The 13462-nt window shown below is 38.5% G+C and overlaps 1 protein-coding gene across 3 annotated transcripts in view; it reads right to left on the reverse strand.

Moving 5' to 3' along the window:
* rnf220a (ring finger protein 220a) overlaps nucleotides 1–13462 on the reverse strand; it is a 187725-nt gene that overhangs the window by 13698 nt on the left and 160565 nt on the right. For all 3 annotated transcript variants that reach the window (XM_061839343.1, XM_061839342.1, XM_061839341.1), the window contains exons 8-11: nucleotides 11660–11852; nucleotides 11205–11260; nucleotides 10025–10139; nucleotides 1802–1913 (exon numbers count right to left, since the gene is read on the reverse strand). In XM_061839343.1, the coding sequence (XP_061695327.1) occupies nucleotides 1802–1913; nucleotides 10025–10139; nucleotides 11205–11260; nucleotides 11660–11852 (476 nt within the window). The remainder of the gene's footprint in view (nucleotides 1–1801; nucleotides 1914–10024; nucleotides 10140–11204; nucleotides 11261–11659; nucleotides 11853–13462) is intronic.

A 13462-nucleotide genomic window follows, 5' to 3' on the forward strand; every position in this document is an offset into this window, starting at 1 on the left:
CATGTGTGCGACTTGATGAAAGGCTCAAAGAATGTTGTGTAGCTGAAAAAAGTTTCATAAATACAGATTTGCTAATGTAGCTTAGAATTTATGATATGATTTTTTCATTTAGTACGAGCATTATTGTTTTTAGTGATGCACCATAATTACAGCAGGTGAAATGTGCATCATTGGTTTCAGAAAGATTTTTTACAAACCAAAATAAAACGGTCAAAATAACACTGTTCATTGCCACTAGCGTTTAGCTTTGCCGCCGCCAACACATGAGCGCATCGATCGAATTTCTAAGAAAGATTTATTTTTAACATGCAATGCCAGTAGGGCTTCGCTCATTATCCAGTTCAAGTGACTCGCCGATCTCTATATTAGACATAACCCACAGCCACGGTTTGACAATGATGTGTGCACCATAAATCAAACAAATTCAACAGTTCAATAGGGCACACATTCACCAAGCTAGTGGTAACAAACATTAACAACCAAAATTTACTTTTTTTATTGCTGCAATTATTAAAATTTACATGTTGCAAAGAATTGTGGGCAGAAGAGAAGAAGAGAAATACAGTAAGGCCTTGCTAGTCTCTAAACTATCCTAATATGATGTCATAAAACCAAAAAAAAACAAAATGAGTTATTGGGTGGTACAATACACTTGTCAAAAAGGTAAATGGATATCAGCCAACTTTGAAGTGGAAACAAGCAGAAAAATTAGGACGTGTTTAAAGAGGGCAATATTGTAACATACGATACTAGAACGAGAAATTAATTATTACATTACTGCAGGTGTGTCACATCAGAAAATGGACCTATAAATTTAAAAGTACATGAATAAATATTTGTTTATATATATTTTTCTGTGTACTGATGATCAGCACTAGAAATACTAATATTAAGCCTAGGTCTTCTGAGAAGGCATGGTACAGATAAGGCAATGCTCCTCGAAAGGTAATAATCTTAACCTGGTGTGCTTTCTAGTAGTTAGAGCAGCTTTCAGCCACACCGGCAATCCTGTCTCATTGACTCCAGGTTGGTTCACACCATACTCTAACTAGCTCTTGGAGAATCTGTAGCCCAGAGGGTGACTGACTTTTTCCACCCAGTTATGTGAATGTTTCCATGTAAGTTTTAAATATGAAAACATATACAGTGGAACCTCAGTGTTTGAACATACTTAGTTCGTGTGAAGTGTTCAAAGTCCAACTTGTTCGACCTCCAAAACATTTTTCTGTCGGAAAATATTATATGAGTTTTATCCGTTTCCAACCTTCAAATAGGAAATTCCAATTTTAATTCCTATTAATGTAAAAACATGTAAATCCTTGTATTTAAACAAAAATTTAAAAAAATCACAAATTCAAAACAAATATTTACCATTTTCCAGTCCAATTTGTACGACCCCTGAGTCGTTCGAAGTCTGAGGTTCCACTGTAATTATTTGCGTGGTATTAGTTTAAGCAGGCTGTTCTTTAGATGAAGATTATACCACATTTTAAGACTAATTCATGCAGAAATGTAGGAAATTTCCATACATGTACTGTTTCCACACACACACTAACACAGACACAAATATACACATCACCTCCCTTAAAATCATTTTGGGAGAGGTACGAAGTTTTCTGTCGGTTTTGAGTTACAATTGAGCCTAAGAGGACTTGACAAATTGTTCTGCTCTTGTGCTCTTCTATATCCTTTCATGCTCATAGTACAACATCCAAGGAGACTTGAACTGCAAAATGCACCCTCAGACAAAAGGCAGGATGGCACCATTCATGAGCAATTTCCATCTATATTCTATACTCACCATGCAAATGAGACACTTGTATCGATCTCCTCTCAGTATTTGTTTCTCCAGCTCTCTTATCCGAGCCTTCAGAGCCTCCATGGTGGTAGCTGTGGACTCATCCTCTGTTACTCTGAGGAGGGTCAAGACAAAAGAAGAGAACAACGTTAACTAATTCAACTACAAGACGTACACCAACACATACACACCACATAATTTCTCAATAACTTAATAAATATTTGAGAATATTTTTAATTTATATTAAAATTATATTATAATAAATATGATTTAATTTTAATAACTTCCATAAAACGTCAAGCCTCAGACAATCAGGAGAAATCTGCATGAAAGTTGCAAGGTCCAAAATCAACATTTAATGCCTGTGCCATTCATTCCTTCAGCACCACTGCATATAAAAGGAAAAAAATAAAAACTAAAAACAGCATCATTGTGCAAAGCAGTGATTTTCAACCTTTGTGGAGCTAAGGCACACATTTAATTGAATAATATATAATTGTACATCAATTACCATGTATTTCCTGCCATCAAATACAAAGTCAATTCCAGTGAAGTTGGGAAGTTGTGTTGAATAAAAACAGAATACAATGATTTGCAAATCATGTTCAAGGTGTATTTAAATGATCATACTACAAAGACTGAATATATAATGTTAAATTTGATCATTAACATATATTTATGGCTACAAAACCTTCTAAAAAAGCTGTGATGCAATCATGTTTACCGCTGTTTTATGTCACTTTTTCTTTTAACATTCAATAAACCTTTGGAAACTGAGTACACTCATAGTTGAAGCTTTGTAGGTGGAATTCTTTCTCATTCTTGCTTGATGTACACCTTCATTTTTCAATAGTCTGGAGTTGCCTTTGTCGTATTTTATGCATCATAATGCGCCGCCACATAATTTCAATGGGAGACAGATCTGGACTGCAGGCAGGCCAGTCTAGAACCTAACCTACACTCTTTTACTTCGAAACCACGCTGGTTTTAGCACGTGCAGAATCTGGTTTCACATTGTCTTGCTGAAGTGAGCAGGGGCATCCATGAAAAAAACCTTACTTGGATGGCAGCATATGTTTCTCTAAACCCTGTATGTACCTTTCAGCAATAATTATGCCTTCACAAATGTGTAAGTTATCCATGCCAAATCATCAGAGATGTTGACTTTTGAACATTGCGACCTTAACAGTCCGGATGGTTCTTTTCTTTTTTAGCTTTGATGTTGTGCCAAACAGTATTTACTGACATTCATTTTCTGAAGTGTTACTGAGCCCAAGAGGTGATATTGTTTACAAATTGATGTCGATTGCCACCTTAAGGGTTGAAGTTCACAGGTGTTCAATGCTACTTTTCGGCCTTGCTACTCGCTTACATGCAGTGATTTCTCCATATTCTATGAACCTTTTGACATTATGGACTGCATAAGTTAAAATCCCTAGAAATTCCTTCCAATTTTACATTGAGGAACATTGTCCTTAAACTGTTCAACTATTTTCTCAAGTACTTGTTCACAGAGGTGAATCTTGTCCCTTCTTTGCTTGTGATTGACTGAGCAGTTCAGGTAAGCAATCATAGAACTCAGGTGTTTGATGACATTCCGACACATGATTTTTTTTTGCAACATGTCCCATCTTTTTGTAAAGTGTTGCAGCCGTACAACTCTGTTTGGACATTAAATATCGCATCTTTGCAGTCTATTAAATTAAATGTGAGTTGAACATGATTTGAAAATCATTGTATTATGTTTTGTTTGTTTTACACAACATCCCAATTTCAATGGAAATGGGTTTGTAGAAGACATTTATTTATTTGTACTGTCTGTCACGTATTAAATTAAATGTGTGTTGAACATGATTTGTAAATCATTGTATTGTGTTTTGTTTGTTTTACACAACATCCTAACTTCAATGGAAATGGGTTTGTAGAAGACATTTATTTATTTGTACTGTCTGTCACTATGGCTCACTTACCTAAAAAGATTAACAAAGATAGAATATTTCTTGTAAATATTTTTTGGGAGCAATTATGTAACTTTCTCTCTTTTTTTTTTTTTAAACAATTTTCCAGAGCACACATGAAGAGTGCTTAGGGGTCACTAATGTGACCTGGCACACTGTTTGATTACAGTGTGCTCTTGCCCATTAAGGGCCGCGCATATTTGTGGATTTTGCTATTTTTTTCCAATAATAGTGTATTTCCATAAACATGAGGTGCACTTACAAGTTTTGAATTGTCTCCTAAATAGACGGGGTGCCTTATAATTTGGTGCATCTTATGTGCATGCTGAGTTCCAAAATCTATTAAAGTTGTTGTGTGACTTGTCCAACAAAGTACACCTGAACATACTGGTTACATTGTTATCATGTGTGGTAGCATGTGTTTTAGCATTTTTGTAAGCTATCATATGATAGTGTTCACGAGGCAGTGAGGAACAATTGCAATTTTGCATTTGTAACCAGAAGCAGCTTACATTGCCCCGCACAATGACAATCCAGGCAAGTCATTATGTTTCCACTCAAGGGGTCGAATCGAAACTGAAATTATCACACCAAAGCAAACAGAATAGGATCAGTAGTAAATAATAAAATGACTGAGGTGGTCAGTCATTAGTAGGAAAAAAAAAAAAAAAAAAAAAAAAACCAAAAAAAAAAAACGCTCTACAATGGTAAAAGCACACATCAAAAAGATTATAGTCTCCAAGCCAAGCAGAGTTAGTGAATGGTGAGGGACCGTTCGTCTCGATTGTCCTATCCTAACCCCACCCCCCCTTCCTCCCACAAAAAAGGAAACGTAAAAGAGGATGCCCGGGTGTTCATGAGGAGAAAAAAAAACTTCCTCGACATGAAAGTGTGTGCGTATGTGCAGCCAAGTGCAAGAAGCTAAGTGAGCCGATGACCAGTCACAGAAAATTGAGTGACATTAATAGAATTAATAATTAATTTTTAATTTACAGCCTATAAGACGCGACTTTTTTTCCCACACGCTTTCAACCCTGCGACTTTTGCGGTGATGCAGCTAATTTGTGATTTTTTTCTAATGGCCGTAAGGGGTCACTCGAGCGGAAAAGGTAAGAGTGAGACTGGTGGAATATATGTGCTGAGGAAGTGACTTTTACCGGTACGTTTTTTTTTACCGTTCCTGTTAGCGCTGCACAAGCTTTAGCGCCGCGCTAGCGGTTATTTAGATATGTTTTTTTTAATCGGTCCCGTTAGTGCTGTGCTAGCGCGTTGCTACAGTGCAGCATACCCGGCTGTTTTTTTTTTTACCAGTATGTTTTTTTTTTTTTTAACCAGCACTGTTCGTGCTAGCGTGTTGTTGCTATGTTGGACTAAGCTAAGGTATTAAAACTTTGAAAACACTTTCTGCGTACCGTCTTTCTTTGTAAATATATCGTGTTTCAATGTGGGTTTCAATGTGGGCACCTGCGGCTTTTACACAGGTGCGGCTTATGTATGTACCAAATAGTATTTCCTTTCCAAAATGTATTGGGTGAGGCTTATAATCAGGTGCATTCTGTAGGCCTGAAATTACGGTTGTTCCAATGCCTATTGCCACCACAATGATGTAGAAACCTCAATGTAATGAAAAGCATTTTAAACACAATCATCCCACCCAATTTCTTCAAAAAAAAAAAAAAAAAAAAAAAAAACAGTGCAACATTTTCCGTCAGCTTGCAACTATGGAACCATTTGCCCCAAAATGCAAATACAAATATGACAGCATACGGCATATAATGCATGTGTTCATGTTCCATAAAAGATAGTGTTATATAGCCAATGTATTATTGTAATTGATGTAGCCATTTAACAAGTTGATAAAGGCTGCAGACTTTTGAAAAGAACCTTGCGGTGTCATCCCTATAAACATTCTAAAATAGATATTGTAATGAAAAATACATAACAGTATTCACTTTAATGTCTATATGGGAAAAAAAAGTGAGCAGAGAGCGCATCATCCATGCACAAAGTTGTGCAATTGAGTGTCCCTCGACATCCAAGTGGTCGCCATATTAATTGCGTCAACTGTCCTTGACGTCAGCGTCACTTCTGTCGTTGAAAACGCGCAGTGCCTGCTACTATGGAAGCCGAACAACAGAGATATTCACATTTTTCCGACGCCCCTTCTGACACCGAAGTTCTTTTCAAAAAGGACAACACCACACAACCGAGTGAAGTTACCGGGGCAATATTACATTATTGTTTCGAGCACTCAGGGCAATATTACTTTCGAAAAGTACAACACCACACAACCGAGTGAAGTTACTGGGGAAAACTTTCAAACTCATGAAGGGTAATCCATTCTCCCGAGTGTTCAAGCAATGTCCAGCAATGCAATGAGCCGGCATTTTGGCTAACACGAAGGAACAACAAGCTACCTTCCCGGAGGTAAAACTAATGGAAACAAACGAGTCCACTTAAGGGCAGTTCTGCCATGTACGTCACTTTCTGCTGCTTCTCGAAAACAAATCCCTCGAGAGGATTTCCATGGCGGGAGTTACAAAAAGCTGTATACGTCAAAATCATGTTTTGTGGTGAAAAAACACATGGGACCATATTGGCTGTGGGTTTTTCATTGATAATATACCAAAAATCATCCGTTTGCATGTGCAGCGCCCTTCTTCGCCTCAGAAACCTTACCACCCATTTCAGCCACCCAAGTGTCAATTGGTCTTCATACATCTCAGGTACACATCTTCAAAACAACATTATTAAAAAATCTCGAGCAAACATTGTACTGGCAAAGAAAGGACACAATTCTAAAACGTACAGTAAGGTCAGCTAAAATACAAACAAAAACCCATCAGAGCATTGCTCTCTGCCACAGCGAGTTAACAGATGCCTTAACTTCACTGTGATGAAACATTTAAGTCACTATTGATTTTTCCCCCAAATCTCTCCAATCTATTTCTCTGTATGCAGTTCTCAAACAGCAAGAACATCAATAAGATGGCTTATAAGTGCATGTGAAAAATTGAGGTAAAGGATAAGAAATGTGCATGGGAAAGGGGTGCTGAGAGGGAAAGATATGTCTGTGCAACAATAAGCTACAGATTGAAAGGGAAGAACATGAAGGTGACAAAAATGAAGAGAAGCCCACGAGCCAAAAGAAGGTGGGGGGTGAGCGGTGGGGGTTGTTGAAAGCCGGCTTCATCACTTCATAATTGGGGAGAGATTCAATTATTTGTAGAAACCACATGAAAATCTCTCAGCATTCTTCCAGCTGAAGCACCGGATTTAGTAGCCATCACATTGGTGGCATTGGAGGGGCCATTTATCTGGGAGGGCAAAGGGCATCTAAGGTATTCTGCGCATGTGTCTGTGTGTGTTCGTATGAGAGCTCATTTATCTTGCGGTGGAATGAGCAGGGGAACAAGGATGCCCACAGGAGGCCAACAGATCATTACCCATGTGGGATCAGAAAGAGGGAGAGATGGAAACAGGGGAGGGATCACAAAAGCTACTCTGTGAAATGACACACGCACACGCACACACACACACACACCACACACACACACACACACACACACACACACACACACACACACACACACACACACACACCACACACACACACACACGTACCCATGTAACCAAAGGAGACAAACCTCATTTTCATTTACAGATGGAGGAGCACAGGAGCTCCGTAAAGAAATGCATTGATAGAAACTAGTGAGGCAGGGAATGGTTAGAGGTAGACATGAATGGTTGATCCAATGCAGTAATTTACCTACCTGATGTAATTTAAACTACTGAGATTAAGATGTGTTCTACTTCAGCCACCTACAATGTAGTTAAATCTCTTGTAAAGAAGAATCTTGAGATTGGCAAATACCTAGGGGATAAACTAGGTATTAATTATTCTAATTGTCAACTGGTGTAAGTCTGGTACAGTTGAACATATATTTTTGTCAAGATAAGATAACTTGTGCTCAAAAATTGACGTTCCATACATTAAAAAAAAAAAAAAAAAAAAAAGATCAAGTCCTAAACATTTGAGTACTTATAGATGCAGCCCATTCGGAACTCTATAGGTCGGGTTCTAGCCAAAACAAAGTTCAGAGCATGTTGCTCCAATTCATGGGAGTAAAAAGTACGAATCCCTAAATAGCTTAGGTCCTGAATACACGAAACAAATGCTAATGAAACAAAAACAGAGTAGCGCTCTGCCATTTCTGGAGCGCAGAATCCAAAGCAAACATGGTATAGCAGTATTTATAGTGCCTAGTTAAAATATTCGGCCCCCTTGAACTTTTCAATTTTTTGCCAGATTTTAGGCCTCAAACATACAGTGAAGAAAATAAGTATTTGAACACCCTGCTATCTTGCAAGTTCTCCCACTTAGAAACCATGGAGGGGTCTGAAATGTTCATCATAGGTGCATGTCCACGGTGAGAGAGATAATCTAAAAAGAAAAATCCAGAACTCACAATGTATGATTTTTTTTAATGAGTTATTTGTGTGACACAGCTGCATATAAGTATTTGAACAAATTTGGATGGAGCTGAAACTCTGTTTCTCACCGACAGAGCAGAAACCTGTCTGATCTAGAGAAGATCTGTGTGGTGGAGTGGACCAAAATCCCTCCTGCAGAGTGTGCAAACCTGGTAAACAACTACAGGAAACATTTGACCTCTGTTATTGCAAACATAGGCTACTGTACCTAATATTAACATTGGTTTTCAGAGGTGTTCAAATACTTATTTGCAGCTGTGTCACACAAATAACTCATTAAAAAAAAAAAAATTAATACATTGTGATTTCTGGATTTTTCTTTTTAGATTATCTCTCTCACAGTGGACATGCACCTACGATGAAAATTTCAGACCCATGATTTCTAAGTGGGAGAACTTGCAATATAGCAGGGTGTTCAAATACTTATTTTCTTCACTGGAGCTGGGATACCCTCCAGCATGCCCGCAACACTAATGGGGATAAGCGGTACTGAAAATGGATGGATGGATGGACACCACACATGCAGATTCAACATATCAAGCAAATCTCTCTCAGCTCGTTTGCCCATCAGAATCTGTCACTCTTGGAATGAGATGACCTCTATTAACCAAGCAAGAGACAAGGTCTCTGCGTGTGTGTCGGTCTGACAGTTTGCTTTTGGGAGAATATAGATGAGGGGTGAAAATGACAGTATTACAAAGCACTGGTCTTAGGACACACACACACACAGTGTGTTCTAATGGATAGTTTCTCTCACTGCCTGCTTGCTGTGTGCCTTGATGAGTGTATGTGCATGCAGAAAAAAAGAAAAAGAGTGTACCCTTTGCTTACTAAAGCTAAACTAGCAGTCATCCATAATCCTTACCAGAGGACAACTACGGTGTGGGGGATATGTTATTCTATTCAAAATATAATCATGACTTCAATTTTCTAAAGTGAGCTCTCTGTACAATTTAAAATATAAATATTTACATCAAGTGCACGGATGAGAATAACCAATTGGGAAAAAGACTGAAAATGTCTGTCGATGGAGGGGGGTTGGGGGGTGGGGGGATTGGTGTTTGAGTTTCCTCCTGGATATTTTTTGCTCCTATCGGAACACAGAGTGCACAGCACTTTGCCGGGAAAGTCCACTTTTTGTATGTGTTCGGTTAGACATGTTGATACCGTTTTCGGTCCTATCTGCACGGTTACACTTTTTTCAAGCCATGCCTGTCTGAAACAGTTTTTGATTCCAGCATCCTTGGCAATTGCCCTCGCTCGATCTTCATCCTTTTTTTCTAACACTTTCGCCATCGTAAAACTTTGAACATACCGTCGCACAGTTCGCGCTAAGTCCCACGCGCCATTACTTGTTTAACAAGTTACACTGCGATTTCTGAGAACCGAGAACACATGTACATGGCTATGGTGAAACTCGATTAACCACAAACACGATTGGATAGTTATACTGTATAACTCTGTTGTCCAATCGAGTAATCTGCCGCAAACAAGTTTTAATGTTTATGTCGCAAAATGCAAATATTTACACTACCGACCATGTTAGAACAGCATATGATAGTCGTGCTTATGCTAGCACAAAGCTGAACTTGCAGCTCGGAGCCCACCACCGAGAGGCAGGCGCACGATACCCTACCCCCTGAAATTTTCTCAACGGACTTGCGCTTATCTCGAGAATGGTCATTTTGGTCTGAAAATCGGCGGAAAATTTTCATCCCTGCAAGTGAGATTTATATTCCACTTGCTTTAACTTGACCAGAAGACCAAAACTTACTTTTCAATATCGCTGTTTTTACAGGTGCGTGGGATGCAAGAGGAGGAAGGGGTGGAGGATGAGGGAGTGCTTGGGTCCATCTTGCAGCTCTCACCGTTGCTCGTTGAAGGCATCTCTGTGGACACACAACCAGCCATGGCGGAATGAGTTTTTGAATCAAAATATGGCCAATGACCAAAAGCCTGTTGTCTTCTACAATCCCAATTCCAATGAAGTTGGGTCGTTGTGTTAAGTAAAAACAGAATACAATGATTTGTAAATCATATTCAGCTTATATTGAATTGAATACATTACAAAGACAAGATATTTAATGTTCAACCTGAAAATAATCATTAACTTTGAATTTTATGGCTGGAACACGTTCCAAAAAAATCAGACAGGTTGGCAATAAAGACTGAAAAAGTATAGGAATGTTCATCAAACACCTGTTGGGAAGATCCCACAGGCGAACAGTTGGAACAAGTGGCAGCTATGATTGGGTATAAAAGGAGCTTCCCTGAATAGCTCATTCACAAGCAAAGAAGGGGCGAGGTTCACCTCTTTGTGAAAAACTGCATGAGAAAATAGTCAATGTTGCTCAACAAATAACTACAAGGAATTTTGGGATTCCATCATCTAAGCTCCATAATATCATCAAAAGGTTCAGAGTATCTGGAGAAATCACTGCATGCACATGGTAAGGCTGAAAACCAACACTGAATTTCAAACTGTTATTGGAAACTGTGGACATCGTGTCCTCCGGGCCAAAGAGGAAAGAACCATCTGGACTGTTATGGACACAAAGTTCAAAAGACAGCATCTGTGATGGCAGGGCACTCTGTTAGTGCCAATGGCCCATGGGTAACTTACACATCTGTGGTTTTGGAGAAACATATGCTGTCATCCAAACTACATCATTTTCATGGACATGACATGAACATAACCCTGTCCTAGCTTTTATAGAACGTGTTGCAACCATAAAATTCTACACTAATGATTATTTCCTTAAAAAGAAAAAAAAGGTCATCAGTTGTAAACATCCTGCAACATCAAAAACATCCTGTCTTTGTAGTGTATTCAATACATTGAACATGATGAGCAAATCATTGATTTCTTTTTATTTAACACAACATCCCAACTTCAGTGGATTTGGGGCTGTATAAATGTAATAATTGCTGCAATTTCATGTTTGTCTTCTCACCATCACTTCCCCATTTAGAGAACTCAGGCGTTATTCTGTTTGATGGCATTCCTCCGCTGAAACAGACAAATGGGTTTTTTTAAACGTTTTTTTTTTTCTACAGAAAATGATAAGGGTTTGCAAGTTTTACACCTACTTCAAAATTTCATTTACAAAACACTCAAAACAATTAACCAATAAATTCCTACTTAAAATGGCATTGAATTATTGCGATATAGCTTGATCCTGGGTTAAAATGCAAGAGCAATAAGGTTAATAAGGTTAATCAAACAGTCTACTCCAGCTAATGGAAAGGGGTGTTTGCATATTGATATGCTAAATATGCCAAGACAGAGATTTCATTGGAATTATATTATTTCTTTGTTTGCTGTCTCAAATGTATTAGTTAAAACAACCAGCATAACAATCTACTTTGATCAAATTTATTTCTTTGTTTGGTGATCTTTGAGTCATACTTGAGCACAGCTCCCCGTAGTGCCTCTCGCTCTCTAGCTTCTCCTTGGTCCTCTCCAGCTCCAGAGCATGGGATGATGTCAGCTTCAGTGTACTGGGCTTTACCGTACTCCAATGTGTCATCTCCATCTACATCAAGGTCGGCGTCGCTGTCTGCCCCATTCTCTTTGATATTACATGTGGCAAAACCAGTGGCTTGGGGAATCAAAGTGAGAGATTTTTAGATTTAAAATATGAAATAAAACAAATATAAATTGCTTCATTCATTCTGTTGTAGCAAATAAAAGTAATATAACAAATCCTTTAAAGTTCTACACTGTTGCAGATTTTCAACAGTCTGAAAAAAATAATCAAGGAAAGAATCACCATATAAAATTTCAGTTTCATAAACTGGTATAAAAGGAAATCTATTTTTCAGATTATAATAATGCTGACTAATGTTTGTCACAGTCTCGGCAGACTGCAGAAACCATAACAAATGTTAGTGTTCTCTTGGTGACCTGATGACGACTGGGACCTCAATAATCAATCTTGTTGAGAAAGAGCATGGCACGTAATCTGTGTATGTGGCACATCTATAAACCGAATGATAAACGACCAGTAAAAGCCTCACAGGTGCATTGAGTTCCAGTTAGTCGCAAAACCAATGTGTCTCCGTCATTTAAAGAAGTCTCCTCAGTGTTTGTTTTAGACTGTCTGTGTCTGTCACTTAAATCCTGTCTCCATGACTCCTTCAAGATTTGTGTCTACCTCTTATCCCAAAGGTAAGTGTGTGTGTGCGTATGTGTGTGTGCGTGTGTGTACTTGGGTCTAAGAGTGTGAATGAAACTCATACTGCCATTCCCCACACTTGAAGCTGTGTGTTTATGTGTGTGTGAATGGACTTAAGATGTGACCTGACAGGGTAGACAGCCATCTTATTTAAACTTCTCCCGGTTTCTACAAGCTCACAGTTGGACTATTGTGTGCTTTGTGTAAGAGACGTCCATGTAAGACAGTGTTGATACTTGACAGCCATCTCATTTAACCTGGACTCCCAGTGTGCAAGTCTCATTGTAACACAAGGTTTTTTTTTTTTTTTAAACGAACTACTTGTCTTAAGGACCTTGCAAGAATTTCAGGTTTTGATGCCTCAAATCCAAAGAAATATTCCAAAAGATGTGAGCATGGATGAAACAAAGCAATGTCTACAGTAATCCCTCTCTACTTGGCGCTTCACTCATTGCAGCTTAAGTGCATCAGGTTTTTTTTTCCACAGGCCCCACCTCCCAAAAATGAAAAGCCAGTAACGCTTTTGTGACGCCATTATGGTGTGAATGAATCAGCGAGGCGCTACATAAAGAATGAGGAGGTAAACATCTGTAAAACCGCTTCCATAAGTTTTAATAAGGAAGCAAAATGTGTGATGATGCAATGAGGGATTCACCCTCTCGAGGATGAGTCTTTTCGGCAAGCAAAGGTTGGTTTGAAAATTTCAAAAGCGTGGGACAATATGGTACGAGCTGTCGAGTTTAGCAATTGTGTTGACGGGGTTATATCCTTTTAAGGTGTGTTGAATTCAATGGATTCATTGTACATAAAGTTATCTCATATTTTCGCACCTGTTTTACTTTTAATGCACATTTGCTGTGCTTAATATGCTTATATACACTCGGGTTTGCTTACGGTTGCTTTGTTTATCAACTCACGATTGCTTTATTTATCACCTTTGCTGTGTTTGTTACATTTCAGACTGCCATAAGGAAATAAAAAAAAAAACAGGATTTGTAGAGATGTGGCCAGAACGGGCTGGAGATGGTGAGCGA

This window comes from Syngnathoides biaculeatus, chromosome 13 (assembly GCF_019802595.1).
Source record: "Syngnathoides biaculeatus isolate LvHL_M chromosome 13, ASM1980259v1, whole genome shotgun sequence".
In the NCBI taxonomy this organism is placed as follows: Eukaryota; Metazoa; Chordata; class Actinopteri; order Syngnathiformes; family Syngnathidae; genus Syngnathoides; species Syngnathoides biaculeatus.